The following is an 18,742-nucleotide window of genomic DNA, read 5'->3' on the forward strand; positions in this document are numbered from 1 at the left end:
TAGTGGCTAAGTATACTCTTCAAGAGTGGTTTCTTTTGGTATTAAAAACCAGTCAGGCCAGGGGCTGTTGGCTCTGCCTGTAATCCTAGCCACTCAGGAGGCTGAAATGTGAGGCTCTTGGTTCAAAGACAACCTGGGCAGAAAAGTCTGTGAAACTCTTATCTCCAATTAACCAGCAAAAAGCCAGAAGTAGAGATGTGGCTCAACTGGCAGAATGCCAGCCTTGAATGAAAAAGCATGCAAGAGCATAAGGACTTGAGTTCAAACCCAAGTACCTGCAGCAGGAAAAAAAAAATTATTGATCTCAGATGCATTCCACTTAGAAGTTGTCAGAAACTACACAGAATAGGAATAGGATTAGAGAAGATCTGCGTTTGTTGTTGTTGCCCATCCTGGGGCTTGAACTCAGGGCCCAGGAGCTGTCCCTGAGCTGTTGTGCTCAAGGCTAGTGCTCTACCACTTGAGCTACAGCTCCACATCTCGCTTTTTGATGGTTAATTGGAGATAAGTCTTTTGGCTTTGTCTGCCCAGCCTGGCCACCAATGCCTGGCTAGATCTGCTTATTTTTAAGTTGAGGTACCACTTTTCATCACTGTGGCTAAAGAGGTCCGACTAGTCCACCTCTAATTTCACTTTATTAGTGGCTAATAACTTAAAAACTAAAATAAGGGCCAACCTAAATTCTCAATATAAGCAAAAACAACCTCTCCCAAAAGAACTGTCCTCATAACAAATCCTTAATACAAAGTCAAGGTACAATATACTCTGATAGTGACATTTTACTGTATCTCTCAGCTATAGCTGTTCTATTTCAAAATTGGAGACCACCTTTCATTAAGTTTAATATCCCTCCTGTTTCCCCAGCTCAGATATAAGTTGAAAAGTTATGCAAGTTGTTATGAACCTAAGTCTTCATTTATATACATTTTATATGTTTATAAACCACTCAAAATTAAAAATTACATGAATATGACTTCTGAAAATACAAACCAAAAATTTAAATATAATCTTTCTGATCTGAAAAAATATTCTAAACACATAAAATCAAAAAAAATCTTTCCATCTTTGGGAAATTTTCTTATGCATACTAGTAAAAAAAAAGTCACTTCAACTATTCTATCAGTATTTCCATATTAAGATAACTGGGTGCCACCTAGTGTTCAATTTCTGCAACTGTTAGCATAACAAAAATTGCAGTTAAAATCTAGGTTCAAAAAATTATTTTGCAAATGCCTCTTCTCCCTAAATATTTATGATGGCAAAATAAGACCATGAAAAGAATGTGTAGGATGATATCAAAATATAAAATACTAATGCTACTTAAATATGAAAAACAAACCAATTGAGTTTGATTTCAAATACAGATTTCTTCCCTCAAATCATATCAAACCTCAAAGCATCTAGACTAACTTGTACACACTTAAAAGACTATATAATCAACAGGCCAGTCAAGAGTAGGACTTAATCATAATTCATGAGTATGAGGCAAATTGTTTATTCAAGACATCAATTTACTTACTGGATGTAATCAAAGTAGTAAAAGCAGTAATGCTTTTTTTTTTAACTTTTAAATTAAGCGTGGTCTTAACATAATGTTAACAGTTTTTAAAGAACCTTAGTAACAAGGCTATCTGCCTTAACAAATTACAATCATGCTATTAAGTTTTGAATCTTCTTTAAGAGTTACTGCCGGATTTCAAACTGCAGGACAAATCAGAAAAACTGGAATGTAAGATGCTGAGTCGAACTAGATCTGAAAGACAAAAGAACATCAGGTCAAAGGAAAAAACAATTGACACATCCCAGCAGTCAGCTAACGGAAATGTCCACTGCCTTAGACTATCTGAGAAACAAACCCATTTGAAGAAGAAATACCCATATACCAGGTTTTTCTCAATTGAAAAATATCAGTTAATTTCAGATCCTTTATAATGTTTTGTTATGTACAATATGAAAGCTCAAGGTCTTCTCTGTTGTGCTAGTGATTTGCAATTTTATATTTTGGAATTGAGAACAGACACAAGGGAGCATAGTTGTCCAATTTAGAACAAGTATGTCCTAATTCCTTTTCTCCATCTGGATATAGAAATAAGTATAAACGCTAAAGCACCTACCAAAGCACATGGAAAAAATGTCTCAGGGAATAAAGAGTTCTAGATGATACAGAAAGATGTCATAAAAAGCTCAAGAAAATGTAAATTATTTTAATAATCACTGTCTTTACAATCTTCCTGCCTGCCTACTGGGCATTAGAAGCACTGACACAGATCTTGAAGTTTTTTCCTAAGAAAATCTTCACCTTGCTTAGACCTTAAACTATCACTTGGGTGTGTATGGCTAAGACTCCTTTATCTTCTAGAATCCTATCTCAGGACAGCTGTCAAAATGTTTGGTTCACTCCTTATTCCACAATACACCAGCTACATGTCATTAATCTTACTGGATAAGTTAATTTTAAAAAGTCTTTTGACCGTATGCCAGTAGCTCATGTAATCCTAGTTACTCAGGAAGCTGAGATCTGAAAATCAAGGTTAAGAGTCAGCCCAGGCAAATTCACAATTCTTTTTTTTTTTGGTGCTGGTCTTGGGACTTGAACTCAGGGCCTTTGCACTGTCCCTGAGCTTTTGGTGCTCAAGGCTATTGCTCTAACACTTGAGCCACAGCTCTACTTCCAGCTTTTTGGTGGTTAATTGGAGATAGAGTGACACAAGCTGAGCGCTGGTGCCTCATACCTCTAGTCCTAGCTACTCAAGAGGCTGAGATCTGAGGAGCATGGTTCAAAGCCTATCTGAGCAGGAAAGTCCATGAGACTCTTATCTTAAATTAGCCACCAGAAAACTAGAAGTAGAACTCAAAGTGGTAGAGTACAAGTCTTGAGCACAAAAGCTCAGCGACAGCACACAGGTTCTGAGTTCAAGCCCCACAACTGACCAAAAAAATGTTTTTAAAAAGGTACATGGACTTTCCTGCTGGGCTGGCTTTGAAATGTGATCCTTAGATCTCACTCTCTTGAGTACCTAGAAAAGGCATGAGCCACCAGTGCCTGGCTAAATTCACATTCTTCATCTTTTCAAATAACAATCAAAAAGTTGAAAGTGGAAGTATGGTTCAAGCAGTAGAGAGACAGCCATGCGCAAAGAAGCTGCATGAGAGTGTGAGCCTGGAATTCAAGTCGCAGTATTGAAAAATAAAAAGTGTCTGTACTTGACTAGGCTTCAGTAGCTCGCACCTGTAATCCTAGCTACTCAGGAGGCTGAGATCTGAGGATCACGGTTCAAAGCCAGACCCAGCCTGGGTAGGAAAGTCCGTGAGACTTAACTCACTGAAGAGCTGAGGGATAGTGTCCAGGCCGAGTTCAAGACCCATGACCAACAACAACAAAAAAGTGTCTGTACTTAACATGTTCACTTTTCTTTCCTGTCATTAATCCCTAAAATAATACAGGACAGCAACTACTTATGATTTGCATTGTATTAGGTATTAATATGTAATATAAAGACAATGTAAAGAACATGAAAGAATATATACTACAGATTTTTATATAAAGGACTTCAGTATTTGCAGTGGTGTCTGTGTGTGTGTGTGTGTGTGTGTGTGTGTGTGTGTACACATGCATGCATGTGTGTCCCTTAAAGTGACTGTAGTGCCACACCTATAATCCTAGCTACTCAGGAAGCTGAGATCTGAGGATTGTGGTTGAAGAGCTCAGGGACAGTGCTCAAGTCCAGAGTTTAAGCCCCAAGACCGACCAAAAAAAAAAAGTGACTGTAGAATCCCAGTGGTGTTACTTGTCCTTAAATCATATTTCCCCAGGTCTAGCCTTTGTATCTCTGAAAATCTTGGGTAATTCTACTGTACAACTTTGGTGCTCTAGGTATTATGAAATTACATCTTTCAATCAAATCAAATGTTATTATTTTTCGGCTTAAAACAGCTCAAACCAGATTTGAGAGTATCTTATGATATCCTAATCAATTCTTAAATTTATATTACTAAAAGACCAAGTTGTAAACTCTGTTAACTACAGTAATAACAGAAGAGCAGTGAGCCCTTCTTGTGGATACTACTTTACTATTAGGAAAACTATTTTCCTAAAAATAAACATACTAACCTCAAACCAGGAATATGCCAATAGAGAATACTAAACACATAAAACCATGAATTTGTCAATAGCCTTTTATCAATGATTTCAATGTATGTTCTAATTTCAATGCTTTATATAGAGCTGGTTCAAACAATCCTTTTTTTTTTTTGAGACAGTCATACTATATACCTAATTGGGATGATATGGCTATATACTACGTCTAGTGTATAATAATTCTTTTATTTTACTTGAACAAGTACACTACTTTGATATGGTCTTGTATTTCTCAACTGTTTACTAAACTTCTGTTTTTATGCTGGGCACCAGTGGCTCATGCCTGTAATTGTAGCTATTCAGAAGGCTGAGATTTGAGGATAGCAATTTGAAGTCAGCAATTTGAAGTCAGCCAGGACAGGAAAGTCTGTGAGACTCTCATCTCCAGTGAAGCACCAAAAAAGCCAGAAGCGGAGGTACAGCTCAAGTGGTACAGCACTAACCTTGAGCAAAAGAGCTCAGGGATAGTACCCAGGCCCTGAGGTCAAGCTCCAGAATCAGCACCAAAAAACCCCACAAAACTTTAGTGGTGCAGAGGACAAAGCCTGTGGCTTGGACATGCCAGACAACCAGTCTATACATTTCACTTACGTACCCCTGGCAACTAAATTTCTTTTTCTCCAATGCTGGGGGTTGAACCTAGGGCCTAACACATGAGCCACACCAATCCTAGATATTCTTTTTCGTGGTATCAGTGTTTACATTCAGGGCCTCATGACTACTTTGCTTGCATGCTCTGCAGGTGATCTACCACTTGAGCCATACCACTAGCTTGACCATTTTTGTCAGTCTTGGGTCTTGAACTCAGGGCCCAAGTACTGTCCCTGAATTTCATTGCTCCAGACTAGCTTGAGACATAGCTCCATTCCTGCTTTTTTTTGGTAGTTTATTAGAGATGAGTGTCTCATGGACTTTACTGCCCTGGCTGGCTTTGAACTGTGATCCTCAGATCTCAGCTTCCTGAGTAGTTAGGGTTACAGGTGTGAGCTATTTATACCCAGCTAAGCTTGACTTTTCACTGGATAATTTGGAGATGGAGTCTCGACTTTTCTGTTCAGCATCCTCCAGATTTCAGCCTCTTGATTAGCTAGGTGTGAGCCTCCAGTGCCCAGCTCAGTCCTATTTATTCTTAAGCCAGTTATGATTAAAGTACCTGGCATTTGTATTGCCAAAATAAAATCAGGTGTGATGGTGCATGCTTGAAATAGCAGCAATCAAGGGCCTAAGGCCAGGGCGTCTCTAGCTCAAAGCTAGTATGGCTGGCTATACAGTAAGAGCCTGTCTTTTTTCTTTTGAGAACCTATTTTAAAAACAATTAAAAAAAACCCCAGCATAGGGGCTGGGAAGGTGGCTCAGTGGTAGAGTGCTTGCCTTGCAAGCCTGAGGCCCTGGGTTCGATTCCTCAGCACCATATAGGCAAAAAGAAAAAAGCCGGAAGTGGCGCTGTGGCTCAAGTGGTAGAGTGCTAGCCTTGAGCTGAAGAGCTGAGGGACAGTGCCCAGGCCCAGAGTTTAGGCCCCACAACTGGACCCCCCCCCCCCAAAAACAACAACAACAACAACAACAACAAAAAACCCAGCATATGTCCACAACAATCAGATGAAGACTGTAAAAATGCACAGATATTACCATATTTTATCCATGTTCGCCCTCTATTACCTTCTCTTACTCCCTAGCACCTCTCTGATCCCCTCCCCTTTCCCAGTCACCCTACTAACTTCCATGTGATCCCTCCAACAACTTAAAATACTCTTACTATTTAAGTGTTCTACATTTCTAATATTAAAGAAACTGAGCAGAAAGGACTGATTTTTGAGTATAGTTCTTAAACATGAGTTCAGGTATACTTACATCATCAATATCTTCATCATCGTCCCCAATGTCATCAAACTGAATTTCATCATCATCCCCAGGTCCAAAGGTATCAGTTTCATTGATTTTAGCTAAAGAACAATTGACAAATACATTCATGATGTAACTGAAATGTTACATCATGTAACTGCCTACAAGTGGGTCTAGTATAAAATGTGGTTAGTATAAAAGGAAACTATAAGCCAACCATATAACTTTGTTTTTATTATAAGAAGAGCCTTCCAAACTTCTTTCTTCCTACCAATTCTACTATACAGAGTAAAATATTATACCAAGTTCCATGTAAGTGTTAAAAATGAACTATACAACTTGTAGGTGGGGAAGGGAGGGAAAACTGGGAGACAGTGAGGGAAGGGGTGGCACTGTCCAAAAAGAAATGTACTCTTGGCTAGGAATGTGGCTTAGTGGTAGAGTGCTTGCCTAGCATGCATGAAGCCCTGGGTTCTATTCCTCAGTACCACATAAAAAGAAAAAACTGGAAGTGGCGCTGTGGCTCAAATGGTTGAGCTAGCCTTGAGCAAAAGAAGCACAGGGGCAGTGCCCAGGTTCTGAGTTCAAGCCCCAGGACTGGCAAAAAACAATTCTCCACGACAGATACAAGAATACATGGATTGAAAATTGACTTAAAAAGTCTCAAGTACCTAGTTATTGTTTTTACTTTGTATTTAACATATGAACACTGAGTCTCTGAAAGGATTTTTTTTAGAGTGCTGAGGACCCAACTCTAGGCATACCAGATAAAAAAATTCTTAATAAATTTAACAAAATAATTCCTCTTCTGACTGGCATCCTGCAGAAATATGGGGCTTATATACTAAAGTATAATTTCAAAAGAAGTTTCTTTACCAAACACCAACAGATAAACTAAACATCATATAATTAATTCAGTCATTACCATGTTCCGGTAGCTCGCCATATGCCTTCAGACTTCTTGCTTCATCTGCATTGTATTTTAAAATTACATCGGCTTTGTTATCCTTAAAAAGAAATAGCTTTCAGAACTGATTATATTGGTACATGTTATTTCATAAATTATTTTTAAATTGAATTTAAAAAATCATTTTTTACTGGGCACCAGTGGCTCATGCCTATAATCCTAGTTACTACTTAGGAGGCTGAGATCTGAGGATAGAGGTTCAAAACCAGCCATGCTGGCAGTCCAGGGCACTCTGATCTCCAATTAACGATCAAAAAGCTGGAAGTGGAGCTGGGGGTTAAGTGGTAGAATACATGCTTTGAGCAAAAAACTCAGGGACAGCACCCAGGCCCCAAGTTCAAGCCCCAGGACCAACACGCACACAAACACACTTTTGCTATTGTTTTGCTACAATCTCTTTAAAATTTAAAGTTTTCTTCTACTCTCTGGAAAACATGAGTTTAACCCAGAAATAGCTTAAATGCATGATTAATAATTAACAAGCTCAGAAGAGACATTTATAGATTTCACTTTAATAAAAGCAGAATTGTATACATTCTAGCTTTTTTTTGAGTGTGTCAATATTGGGGTTTGAACTCAAGAGTTTGGGCACTGTCCCTTAGCTTTTCTGCTCAAGGCTACTATTCTACCACTTAGGCTACTGGTCTACTTCTGGCCTTTTGATGGTTTTTGGAGATAAAGAATCTTGCACTTTCCTGCCCTGGCTGGTTCTGAACCATAATCTTCAGATCTCAACCTTCTGAATAGCTAGGAGTCATTGGTGCCTGGCTGTTTTTTAAATTCATTTTTACTATTACCCTTTTGTTAGAAGTCTTTTGTAATAGAAGTTTCCTGGAACCATAATTTGCAGAGTGCTAAAACACTACAATTCAAAAACAGAGAAGCACCATCCCATGTAGTTGTGCTTCTTTGGATATGTACCAATGAGAAGCTCCTGGAATTTTTACATTTCTTGGAAGAGTCACAGATATGTTAATAAATTGAAGGCTAAATTACTTTTCTGTTCACCTAAGCTTTGTTTTATGCCCATTTAATATTGTTGTCTGTGCTGTAATTCATAATTGTGATACCATTTTGGATGTGTAAAATTGATTTTCTTGTAAACTCTTATAAAAGAGTTCAATTATAAATAGACTATTGTGGCTGTTAAAAAAAAAAAGAAACCCCCTGTTTTTATTGATGCCAATAAAAAAACAGTATTGTGGGGGGGAGAGAAATTCAAATGTAATATTTACCTGATAGTCACGGAGACCAACCAATATGATGTCTGAGGTATTTATCCAAACCTACAAAAGAAAAATTACTGCATGTTGTATTTAACATGAAATGAAAAAAAATCAAGATTTTTCCAGAGAAATTATGATTTGTTTAGAAATTAAAGGACTTGAAATTATGAACAAGTTCAAGTAGTTATTATATATGAGAAGAGAAAAATTACATGGTTTTATCTCCTGTCTCTTCCTGTGTTCCTTGCACCCACATACACACTGTTTCTAAGACCTCTTTAGCTTGGGAACAGGATTAACATAATCAAATTACAACCACAAAAAACAAAATCAGAGTTGGGACACTTTATTACTTTTTCGGCTAGGAATTGAATTCAAGTACATTTAAGATTTTTTTTTTTGGCCTGTCGTGGGGCTTGAACTCTGGGCCTGAGCGCTGTCCCTCAGCTCTTCAGCTCAAGGCTAGCACTCTACCACTTGAGCTACAGCGCCACTTCTGGTTTTCTGGTGGTTTATTGGAGATAAGAGTTTCACGGACTTTCCCGCCCTGGCTGGCTTTGAACCATGATCCGCAGATCTCAGCCTCCTGAGTAGCTAGGATTACAGGTGTGAGCCACCGGCGCCCAGCATGACATTCATTTTTATTAAGAACAAAGGTTTTGAAAGTATCCCTCAGCTTGGACTTGTGGGCTATTTCCTTAAATTAAATATTTTGGGTGGGAATACAACATAGGTGTCTTGCTGTTTGACTCTGTAGGTAAATTGCTGGCCCTCATATAAAGTGTTGAGGTGAAGGCTGGGGATTATACCTCAGTGGTAGACTATGGTGTGCTTACATTGTGAAAGGCCAAGATGGATCCCAGCAACACACACACACACACACACACACACACACACACACACACACACACACACACACACACACACACACACACACACACACACACACACACACACACACACACACACACACACACACACACACACACACACACACACATATTTTCTCCCTACAAATAATTTTATTCTTACACAAAACAAATCTCTATACTGACCTTTTTTCTCAATTTCCCTCTAATATGACATAACCTCTTTACACCATCAAAACACATTGCTTCTAATCGTCCATTTCCCAACATTTTGATCACCTGAGCATATTCTGGGGAAACAGAGAAGGTATGAAACATTGCTCAAATTTTTGATAAAAGCAATTTTAAATATCTATACACAATTGACAAGAGTTTAAAAGTTCTATTGGCTAGGAATAAATACATACAATGGAAATATAAATACATACAAGGAATTCAAATACCACGCCAGTTAATAGTAGAGCTAGAGACTCTGTAATGCTATTTCTTTAACAACCCATGTCTGCTGTTAAACATGCTTTAATTATCTACTCATTTTGAGTAAGCCGATTACTTACTGTCTTCATGACTATATGCTGTTGCTGGGATCAAAGGTGGACTGTCTCAATATGTATGCCACACCCATCAATCTCTTGTATGTTCAGAGCCTTACCCAACTTTGATCTTTTCTCTAAGAACCTTTAGAGGTAAAGCTCATGGACTTTTTAGTATAGTCTTTTGGTAATGTTCTGCAGTTCTTAGAAAGCCAGAAAGATGTTCCAAAAATAGTTTAGCCAGTATCTTTTCACAGCCTACGTTAAAGAACTCTGAGAAAGAGATTATGAGACCGAGTGGGAGGGTGGCAACTCAAGAGGCACAGAATTTCAGGGGTTGACATGAGGAAGTGACTTAACATAGCAGGCCCAGTACCTCATGATGACTGGAGGCAACCTCTCTTCCAAAGTAGAGAAGAAAATACAAGGATGGGGGGTGTAAAGCCCTGTCTGCCCAAATAAACCACTGGAGGAGGCACAAATGACTAAGGCTAAGAAAATGTTTCATATTTTAGTGTTTTGTTTTTGCCAATCCTAGAGCTTGAACTCAGGGCCTGGGCACTGTCCCTGAGCTTCTTTTGCTCATGGCTAGCGCTCTACCACTTGAGCCACAGTGCCACTTTCTGGCCTTTTCTGTGTATGTGGTACTGTGGAATCGAATCCAGGGCTTCATGCATGCTAGGCAAGCACTCACCATTAAGTCACATTCTTAGCCCCTATTTTAGGGTTCAACTAAGTGGGCTCCATCCCTAGCATGGCAAACGGATAAAAGGAGGGGGAACAAAACGGTACAGTATGCTTATGAAAGGAGGAAGTGATTTAGTGAGAACTTATTTAGTGTTACGCATCTTGATCAGGTATTAACAAAAAATCTTTTTGGTCTAGAAAAGTCAATCATTCAGTTTTACTTTGTTGTAGTTGATTAATCATATACTGATGGTACTGGATAACAAAGCTCTATAATACTCTGGGATTCAGCCTCCAAATATATATAATCTAGCTGGGTGCTAGTGGCTGCCTCATGCCTGTAATCCTACCTACTCAAGGAGGTTGAGATCCAGAAGATGGTTGTTTTGAGGTCAGCCTGAGCAGAAAAGTCCTAGAGACTTTTATCTCCGATTAACCAGCAAGATGCCAGACTCAAGTGGTAGAACATCAACTGTGAGTGAAAAAAATTAGTGATAACGTGAGGAGTTTAAGCCCTGGTAGTGGCACACATATTTAAAAAGTGCAGTCTACTGAATACACTGTGCTACATGATTGATTAAAAAAGCTCACTGAACTGGAAGCCCATGGCTTATGCCTGTACTCCTAGCTTACTTAGGAGGCTGAGATCTGAGGATTGCAGTTTGAAGCCAGCCAGGGCAGAAATCCCTAAGACTCTTATCTCCAATTAATCAGCAAAAAAAAACAACAGGAAGTGGAGCTGTGGCTCAAGTGGCAGAATGCTAGCCTTAAGCACAAAAGCACAGGGACAGCGCCCAGGCTCCTAGTTCAAGTCCCAGGACCAGCACAAAAAAGAAAAAGAAAAAAGCTCACTAAATCATGGGATATCAATTATAGCTTTCAAGGATACATTTCCTGTCTAATTCTTCGTTGTACTGCAAATGTTCAAGAAAGCCTGTGTATTTACAGAAATGCACAAATGCATAGTGGGTAGACCAGAAAACCTGAAAGAGAGGCTCTAGAGAACTGTGAGGAATGTGAAATGGAGAAAAGTAAAGGGAGATGAGGTTTACAGTTCAGGATTATAAACACGATCCCTGTTAAATATATAGAGTAAATCTCATAGTTAAAGAAGAAAAGGTGTGTTAGGTGAGGTAGTGCACACTGCAGAAGTGGAAGCAGGAAGACTGAGTTTAGTGTAAGTAAGCCTGGCTACATATATTAAAGCAAGCCTGAGCTATATTGTAAAAACCCTGCCTCAAAAACAAAAATAATGAAAAACAAGGGCGCAGGATGTAGCTCAGTAATAAGAGCTGTTGCCCAACAAGTATAAGACCCTGGAATTAATCCCCCAGTACCACAATAAAAGCTAAGTGGAACCTACCAAAACTATTTAAACTTGAAAGTTTTGAACCTGACCACTGACTTGAGAGACAGTCCTTTTAAATACATTATACTGTTTTGTGGAGTTTATTTGCAGTTACTCCTATGACAAGTCTTATCTTGGTATTTCTGTCTGTTTTGCCTGTATGAGTTGATAAAAAGCACTCTGTAATAAGATGGCAACAGTCTTTTCTTTGCAGTACAAAGAAATGCGATATTCCTGTTTTCTCAATTCCACGAAGTACTTAGAATAAAATCTTTTATTTAAAAAGAGTTCTAAAAACGTCCCAACTTATAAAACTGCTTACCTTGTCCATCTTCCTTGAAGACCAGCTCTCTTTTCTCAGATTCATTTTCATTCTTACCTCTACGTCTATTTTTACCTCCTTTACCTAATGGTTTTTATAGAAGAAATGAAAGAAGATTTGAATTATTTGCAAAGCAGTAAGGAATATTAAATGAAGGCTTCTTTATCATACTAACATCACACCACCTTCCCTAATCTTCATGGAATTTTCTTTGACACTTTTGTGACAAGAAACATAAATCTCCATTTAAAACAATGTATGCTGGTGGCTGGGCACTAGTGGCTCATGCCTGTAATCCTAGCTACTCAGGAAGCTGAGATGTAAGGATCAAAGTTTAAAGCCTGCATGGGTACGAAAGACTGAAATTCTTATCTCCAACTGACTACCAAAAAGCCCAAAGTAGAGCCATGGCTCAAATGGAAGAACACTAGCCTTGAGCTAGTGCTTGGGACAGTACCCAGATACACACAATCACTATCTCTTGGGATGAAATTCCAGAGTCTAACACAAGCTAGACAACTGCTTTGTGTTTTAAATAAGTGAAATTATACAATTAAAATACTCAACTTATTTTCTTTTACACAGCTGGTGTTTAAATGATATCCCTATTTCAATTGTTTATACAGAAGCCGTATTTGCAACTACTATGCAATAATACAACACATTTACCTGTCCCAATCATCCTATAATGCATGTAAAGTCCCAGTTTACCATGTTCAATGAAACTCAGATATTAAATCAATATACTGTATATCTTTAAATTCTTCATGTTTTAAAATGCATGAAAAGAAACTATGCTGAAAATGAACTATACAACTTGTGGGCAGGAAGAGGAAGAAAAAACTGGGAGAGAAAGAAGGGGTGGACATTGCCCCAAAAGTAATGTACTCACACCTGTAATCCTAACACTCAGGAGGCTGAGATCTGAGGACTGCGGTTCAAAGCCAGCCTAGGCAGGAAAGTCCATCAGTCTCCTATCTCCGATGAACCACCAGAAAACTGGAAGTGGTACTGTGGCTCAAGTGGTAGAGCACTCACCTTGAGCTCAAGAGCTCAGGCACAGTGCCTAGGTTGAGTTCAAGCCTCACGACCGACAAAAAGAATAGAAAAAACAAGTAACGTATTCATTACCTGACTTATGAAATAGTAACCTCTCTGTACCTACATCACCTTTATAATAGCAATAAAAAATAAAAATAAAAGGCAGTGGCTAGCCGGATGCCAGTGCCTCACACCTGTAATTCCAGTTACTTAGGATTTTGGTTCAAAGCCGGCCCAAGCAGAAAAGTGTGGGACTCCATCTCCAAAATAACCTGCCAAGAGCTGGGCCTGGAGAGTGTGGCTCAGGTGTTAGCTAGGATCACAAGCAAGCAAGCAAGCAAGCCAACCAGCCAGGAGGCCTCAATGTGAGCAACAAAAAACTAATTTAAAAAACCACCAGTGGCATAAATAAATAGGAAGCATCCAGTGGTATAAAAAGGAAGCTTTCATGTTCGCTTATACATACACCCAAAGTATCTTTGGAAGATCAGATACAAAGTATTCTCTTTTGGTAGGTGGTGTGGGGCTTGAACTCGGCTTGGGCATTGTCCCTGAGCTCTTCAGCTCAAGGCTAGCACTATACCACTTGAGCCACAGCGCCACTTCCGGTTTTCTGGTGGTTAATTGGAAAGAAGAGTCTCATGGACTTTCCTGCCCAGGCTGGCTTTGAACCGCAATCCTCAGATCTCAGCCTCTTGAGTAGCTAGGATTACAGGTGTGAGCCACAGGTGCCTAGCTCAAGCTCAGTTTTACTCCAAACTCATTTTTCCTTTTTTAAAAGGCTGATCCTTAACATCCTTATTTGTTGTGTGACCCTCGTGACCATGCTCTTAACCACTATGTAATGTCATCCACTTAATTGTCATAATCACTTTATGAGTTCACTCAAATCCCAGATTACTAGTAAGTTCAGTGAAGCTCAGTGGTTCTATGAGGCTACAGTCAGTGAGCAGAGGTGTCCAAATTCACCTTTTTTGGTTGGTTATAGGGCTTGAACTCCAGGCTGGGCATCTTCCCTGAATTTTTTTGCTCAAGGCTACTACTCTACCACTTTGAGCCACAGCTCCACTTCTGATCTTCTGGTGGCTCATTGGAGATAAAGAGTCTCTTGGACATTCCTGCCCATGCTGGCTTTCAACTACAATCTTCAGATCTCAGCCTCCTGAGCAGTTTCAATCAAAAGCATGAGCCATCAGCACCCAGCCAAGATTCATATTTAATGGTATTTTTTCTAAGTCCTCACATTAGAGTATATCACCAAAGCCTTTTCTTCTTATTGCAAAAGCTAACTACAACTGGCAACCATTTCCAAAAGATGGGAAGACTCTAAGTGGTAGGGATATCAAGGGATTCATGGGAAAACTTTACAGAGGCAGCCAGAGTTCTCAACTCAAATAAAATGACCATGCATGTGACAATCTCTGTAAAGGCAGACGTCTGGAGCAAGGCACTGGTGGTACTTGCCTGTAATCTTAGCTATTCTTATCTCCAACTGACCACCAAAAAGCTAGAAGGGGAGGTGTGGCTCAAGTAGAGTGCTAGCCTTGAGCACAAAAGCTCAAGGGCAGTGCCTAGGTGCTGAGTTCAAGCCCCAGGATCCGTATGTGCACATGTGTGCACATGCACACACATATGTAACTTCTCCAATTAGTCTACTTACTTTCACCTGGGATAGCCTCACATAGCTCTGCTATTGTTAGGTGGGCCTCCACAATTCCCTAACCTGTTCTCTCTTTTTTTAACTTTTAAAAATTATTAAGGTGTTGGGGCTGGGAAGGTGGCTCAGTGGTAGAGCGCTTGCCTTGCATGCATGAGGCTCTGGGTTCGATTCCTCAGCACCACATAAGCAAAAAGAAAAAAGCCGGAAGTGGTGCTGCGGCTCAAGTGGTAGAGTGTTAGCCTTGAGCTGAGGGACAGCGCCCAGGATCAGAGTTCAGGCCCCACGACCGGACCCCCCCCTAAAAAAAATTATTAAGGTGTTGTACAGAAGGGTTACAATTCCACAAGTCAGGTAATGAGTACAATACTTCTTAACGTCACTCCTTTCTTGAGTCAAGTATTTGAGGAATTGTCAGCACATTGAAACTCCAGAGAAAAAGGTGCCCTCTAGCCATTTAATCAGCAAATTTGTTGATCTAGAGCACAAGTGCCACTAAGAGTAAGAATCATAGCTGCTCTGTTCACTGAGCTATACACCCAGATTTGTCAATTTTTCAAACCAACCAGTCAATAATAATCTATTTCTAAAGGAGTGGTCATTGTCAAATCATAGGTGGTAACCTATTTAAAGACTGCAAGTACTTTACCCAAATGCTTTACATGACTGGCCAAAAGATGCTTTTATCCGGACTTGAGAATGGGTTTCTAAGAATTTCTAGAGGAAATATATTGGTAAGAATCAGCCCAGGGCTGGGAAGGTGTCTCAATGGTAGAGCGCTTGCCTTGCATGTATGAGGCCTTGGGTTCGTTTCCTCAACACCACATAAGCAGAAAAAGCCGGAAGTGGCGCTGTGGCTCAAGTGGTAGGGTGCTAGCCTTGAGCTGAAGAGCTGAGGACAGGGCAGCCAGGCGCAGAGTTCAGCCCCCATGACCAAAAAAAGAAAAAAAAAAAAGAAAAAAAAAACAGAATCAGCCCCAAACAAAAATCATCCAACACATAGTTGATGGCAATTTTTATTTCTTGTGTCAACTATCTCAAGGTTATAATCACCAGGCTTCATAATTTTCCAATGAAGAAAAACAGATAAATATTAATTTGTTTCTATATTCGAGTCTTGAAAAGATCTTTTTCTTTGAGTAGCTTAAAAACACGGAGGACTCAATTAGATTTACATGTATAGGGATGGTTATGGTAGTTTCTTCTAGAAAAAGCGAAGAGACAAGGAAAGGATAAACGGAAGGTTTAAAACCAATCTGTGAAAAGAAAAACAAAACCAATCTGTGTTGTAATTCTTAAATCCAGGGGTAATGGATTCTTAGTATCTATTGTATTTCTGTATGCTTCAAATGTTATTTGTAAAACAAAGATTTATTTCTTGTCAACTTAGGCAGAATTAACCATACCTTAACCATTCCACTTGCTATTTTATTGCTATAAAATGAAATGCTCTTTATTTCTCTTTTGAAAGAATGATATCAGACTTAAGAGTATAAAAAAGTAGAACAAAATAGGTAACCTTTTAAATCTGGTTATCTTTCTAAAAGAACATTTAGTCCCTAAAGGAAATAAAAATTTCAGGGCTTGAGCACAGTCCCTGAGCTTCTTTTGCTCAAGGCTAGTGCTCTACCACATGAGCCAGAGTTCCACTTCCTTCTTTTTTAGTCATTAATTGGAAATAAAAGTCTCATAGCCTTTCCTGCCTGGGCTGGCTTCAAACTGTGATCCATAAATCTCAGCCTCCTGAGTAGCTAGCATCACAGGCTTGAGCCACTGGCAATGAAAATTTCAAATCTCTTCTTTACAGCAAAAAGAACTATTTCAGGGAAATTTGTCAGATGGGATCTTACCAAAAAGGAACCTATTATTCACCTTAGGGTGGAGCAAACAGAAGGGAGGTGACTCGGTCTAACAAAAATTTATTGAGCATCTTCTAAGTGCCAAGTGCCGGCAATTCATTGTCATTAAGACAGATACTATTCTGTCGTTTAGCATTTAGAGTCTAGTGAGGGAAATGGAAACATGTTTCCTAACATAAAGGGGAGGGTAAGCTACTCACTGAAGTGATCCAGTTACCACCTCAGAATTCAGAAAAACACTTTTTATTACCTCATTTCTCCTAGAAATAGTAGCGAAAAATCCTTGCTACAAATACAACTTACAAGCTTCATGTCTGACCACAGTGAGGTGGCTTGGCCTGGGACGACTGCACAAAACTGTGCAGAGAACTGTGAGCAAGTACCCAGTGGGTAGTGACAGCTACAAAGAGTAAGTGGAGCCAACTGGCAGGTTAAAAAGAGAGAGAGAGAGAAGTCTAATAGGCATGGCTCAGGGGAGAAGGTCCTAAGGATGAAATAGCCGAGAGCCTTCTACTTAGTTGTATAATGTGCTCCATTCCTTTAGAAAACAGTTCTCTTTCTACTGTATAATTTGATCCAGTCAAAGGATGCCTTAAAAAAAAACCCACAGAACTCCTAAGTCTATAAAGAAGTAGAACTGCCTTAGGAGCGTTCTACTTTTACTTCACTTAGGCCTTCCATTTTGAAAGTTCTAAACTAACTCATCCTCAAGTTCGCCTATTTGTGAACGTCCGTGAAGCCCCGCCTGGAGGCAACCTAAAGGTCTTTATTCCCGTCACCTTGTATATACGTGATGTAGAGTAAAAGAAAATTGGGTTAAATCTGGATCAGATCTTTTCTGTGAAACAAACCCTGGCAAGAGTTGGGGCAAAGGAAATCACTAGACATCAAACTTTTCCAAAACGACTCAAAGTATCGCCCAGCACTTATAAGCGACAAGGACTTGCCTCATTAATCCTGAACAAGTGTCTATAAAGAAGCCCAGCCAGGAGTGCCAGATGGGCTCGAGAGCCGGCATCACCCTTTTATTAAAGTTCACAGGTCTTCCCAGGGCCTAACTTCCCGCGCCCAGCAAAGCCCAAGGGCCGCATCTGCCAAGTCCCGAAGGCCCCAAGGAAGGCGCCCCCGTGGCTGCCTGACGAGTCGCGGTCAGCGTGGCGCGAAGCCGGGGCAAAAGCGCACATTCTCCCACAGGAGGCCCTACAAAAATGGCGTCGGCTCCACCCCAGTGCCACTCAACTGGGAAACAGAAGTAACTTCCCCGCGCCTCTCCCCACATCCGAGCGGCAGGGAGACGAGGAGGGAGAAGGCAGGAAGGTCACTGCGGCCCGGGCTGACCCAGAAGTGGCGCGTGGACGGGACCCAGGGGAAGCCGATTGGGCAAAAAAAACCTTTGGTCCCCGGTCCGGGCGGCATTACCTTTATTCTTTGGCATGGTGGTGACTGCGGGGTGGTGGTGTCTGGGATTCCTTGGAGGGAGGCTGCAGTGGGGGTAGTGACTCCTCCGACCGACAAGCGGGGCGATACGAAGGGCCGCGCTGGACGAACAAGGCTCCGAAGGCCAAGCAACGTGCGCGGGAGAGTCTCAGGAACTGGTTCTTCCGAAATCCGCCAGCGCCCACGCTCGGCAGCAGCAAATGGCGTCGCTGTTACGTGCGTCGCTTTTCCCCGCCTCCCGCCCCCCCCCCCGCGAGTCCCGCCCCCCCCCCCGGCTCAGAGGTATTAGTCCGGCAGACGGAACCTTATTGTTGGAGCCGAGGGAGCAGAGGTGTTGGGGGGAGGACCTCAGGCCGCGGGAAAGCGCTCAGGGGAGTGGCCGGGAACCGGAGGCAATTGCGTTAGGGTAAGAATGGGCGGAGCGTACGTCATAGGCGGGTGACTTGATGTAGCGCCATCTGCTGGCAAAGTTGGGCATCTGCTGTTTCCGTACAAACCCGAGGCTCCGGTTTCATAAGCTGCTGACTCATTAACCTCTTGCCTGAGTTTTAACGTGGCGCGGCTCGTTCCCGGGGGAAGGCCTTCCTGTCATCCATTACCGAAGTGATACTTGCGAGACACTTGAAAAAAATAAAAGGCTGCCTTGTCTAGTTCTATGTAAACTTTTCTAGGCAAAGGACACTTTTGTTGCTCACTACTAGTACTTAACAAAGTACTTGGTGTGCATTAGGTGTTCAGTATACAGGATAAGAAGAAAGGGAGGAGCCGGGTGCCCCTGGCTCACGCCCGTAATCCTATCCACTCGGGATGAGGTCT

General features: G+C 40.8%; 1 protein-coding gene across 1 annotated transcript; it reads right to left on the minus strand.

Moving 5' to 3' along the window:
- Nucleotides 1-1,471: 1,471 nt before the first annotated feature.
- On the minus strand, nt 1,472-18,158 carry Eif1ax (eukaryotic translation initiation factor 1A X-linked). Its single transcript, XM_042670515.1, has 7 exons — nt 17,909-18,158; nt 11,933-12,016; nt 9,229-9,332; nt 8,183-8,233; nt 6,906-6,987; nt 5,990-6,081; nt 1,472-1,753 (listed from the first exon to the last, which is right to left on the minus strand). Exons 1-7 carry the CDS (start codon nt 17,922-17,924, stop codon nt 1,748-1,750), a joined length of 435 nt encoding a protein of 144 aa, XP_042526449.1. The 5' UTR covers nt 17,925-18,158; the 3' UTR covers nt 1,472-1,747.
- Between the last annotated feature and the right edge of the window lie 584 nt (nt 18,159-18,742).

The sequence above is a fragment of the Dipodomys spectabilis genome, unplaced genomic scaffold, assembly GCF_019054845.1.
Source record: "Dipodomys spectabilis isolate Male_0828 unplaced genomic scaffold, ASM1905484v1 ptg000564l, whole genome shotgun sequence".
Taxonomy (NCBI): Eukaryota; Metazoa; Chordata; class Mammalia; order Rodentia; family Heteromyidae; genus Dipodomys; species Dipodomys spectabilis.

Coding starts and splice junctions, on each gene's coding strand:
- Eif1ax (XM_042670515.1), bottom strand. Junction 9,333..11,932: donor CTTCAAGGAAGATGGACAAG/GTAAGCAGTTTT, acceptor CTGTTTCCCCAG/AATATGCTCAGGTGATCAAA. Junction 6,988..8,182: donor TTGGTCTCCGTGACTATCAG/GTAAATATTACA, acceptor TTTCTTTTTAAG/GATAACAAAGCCGATGTAAT.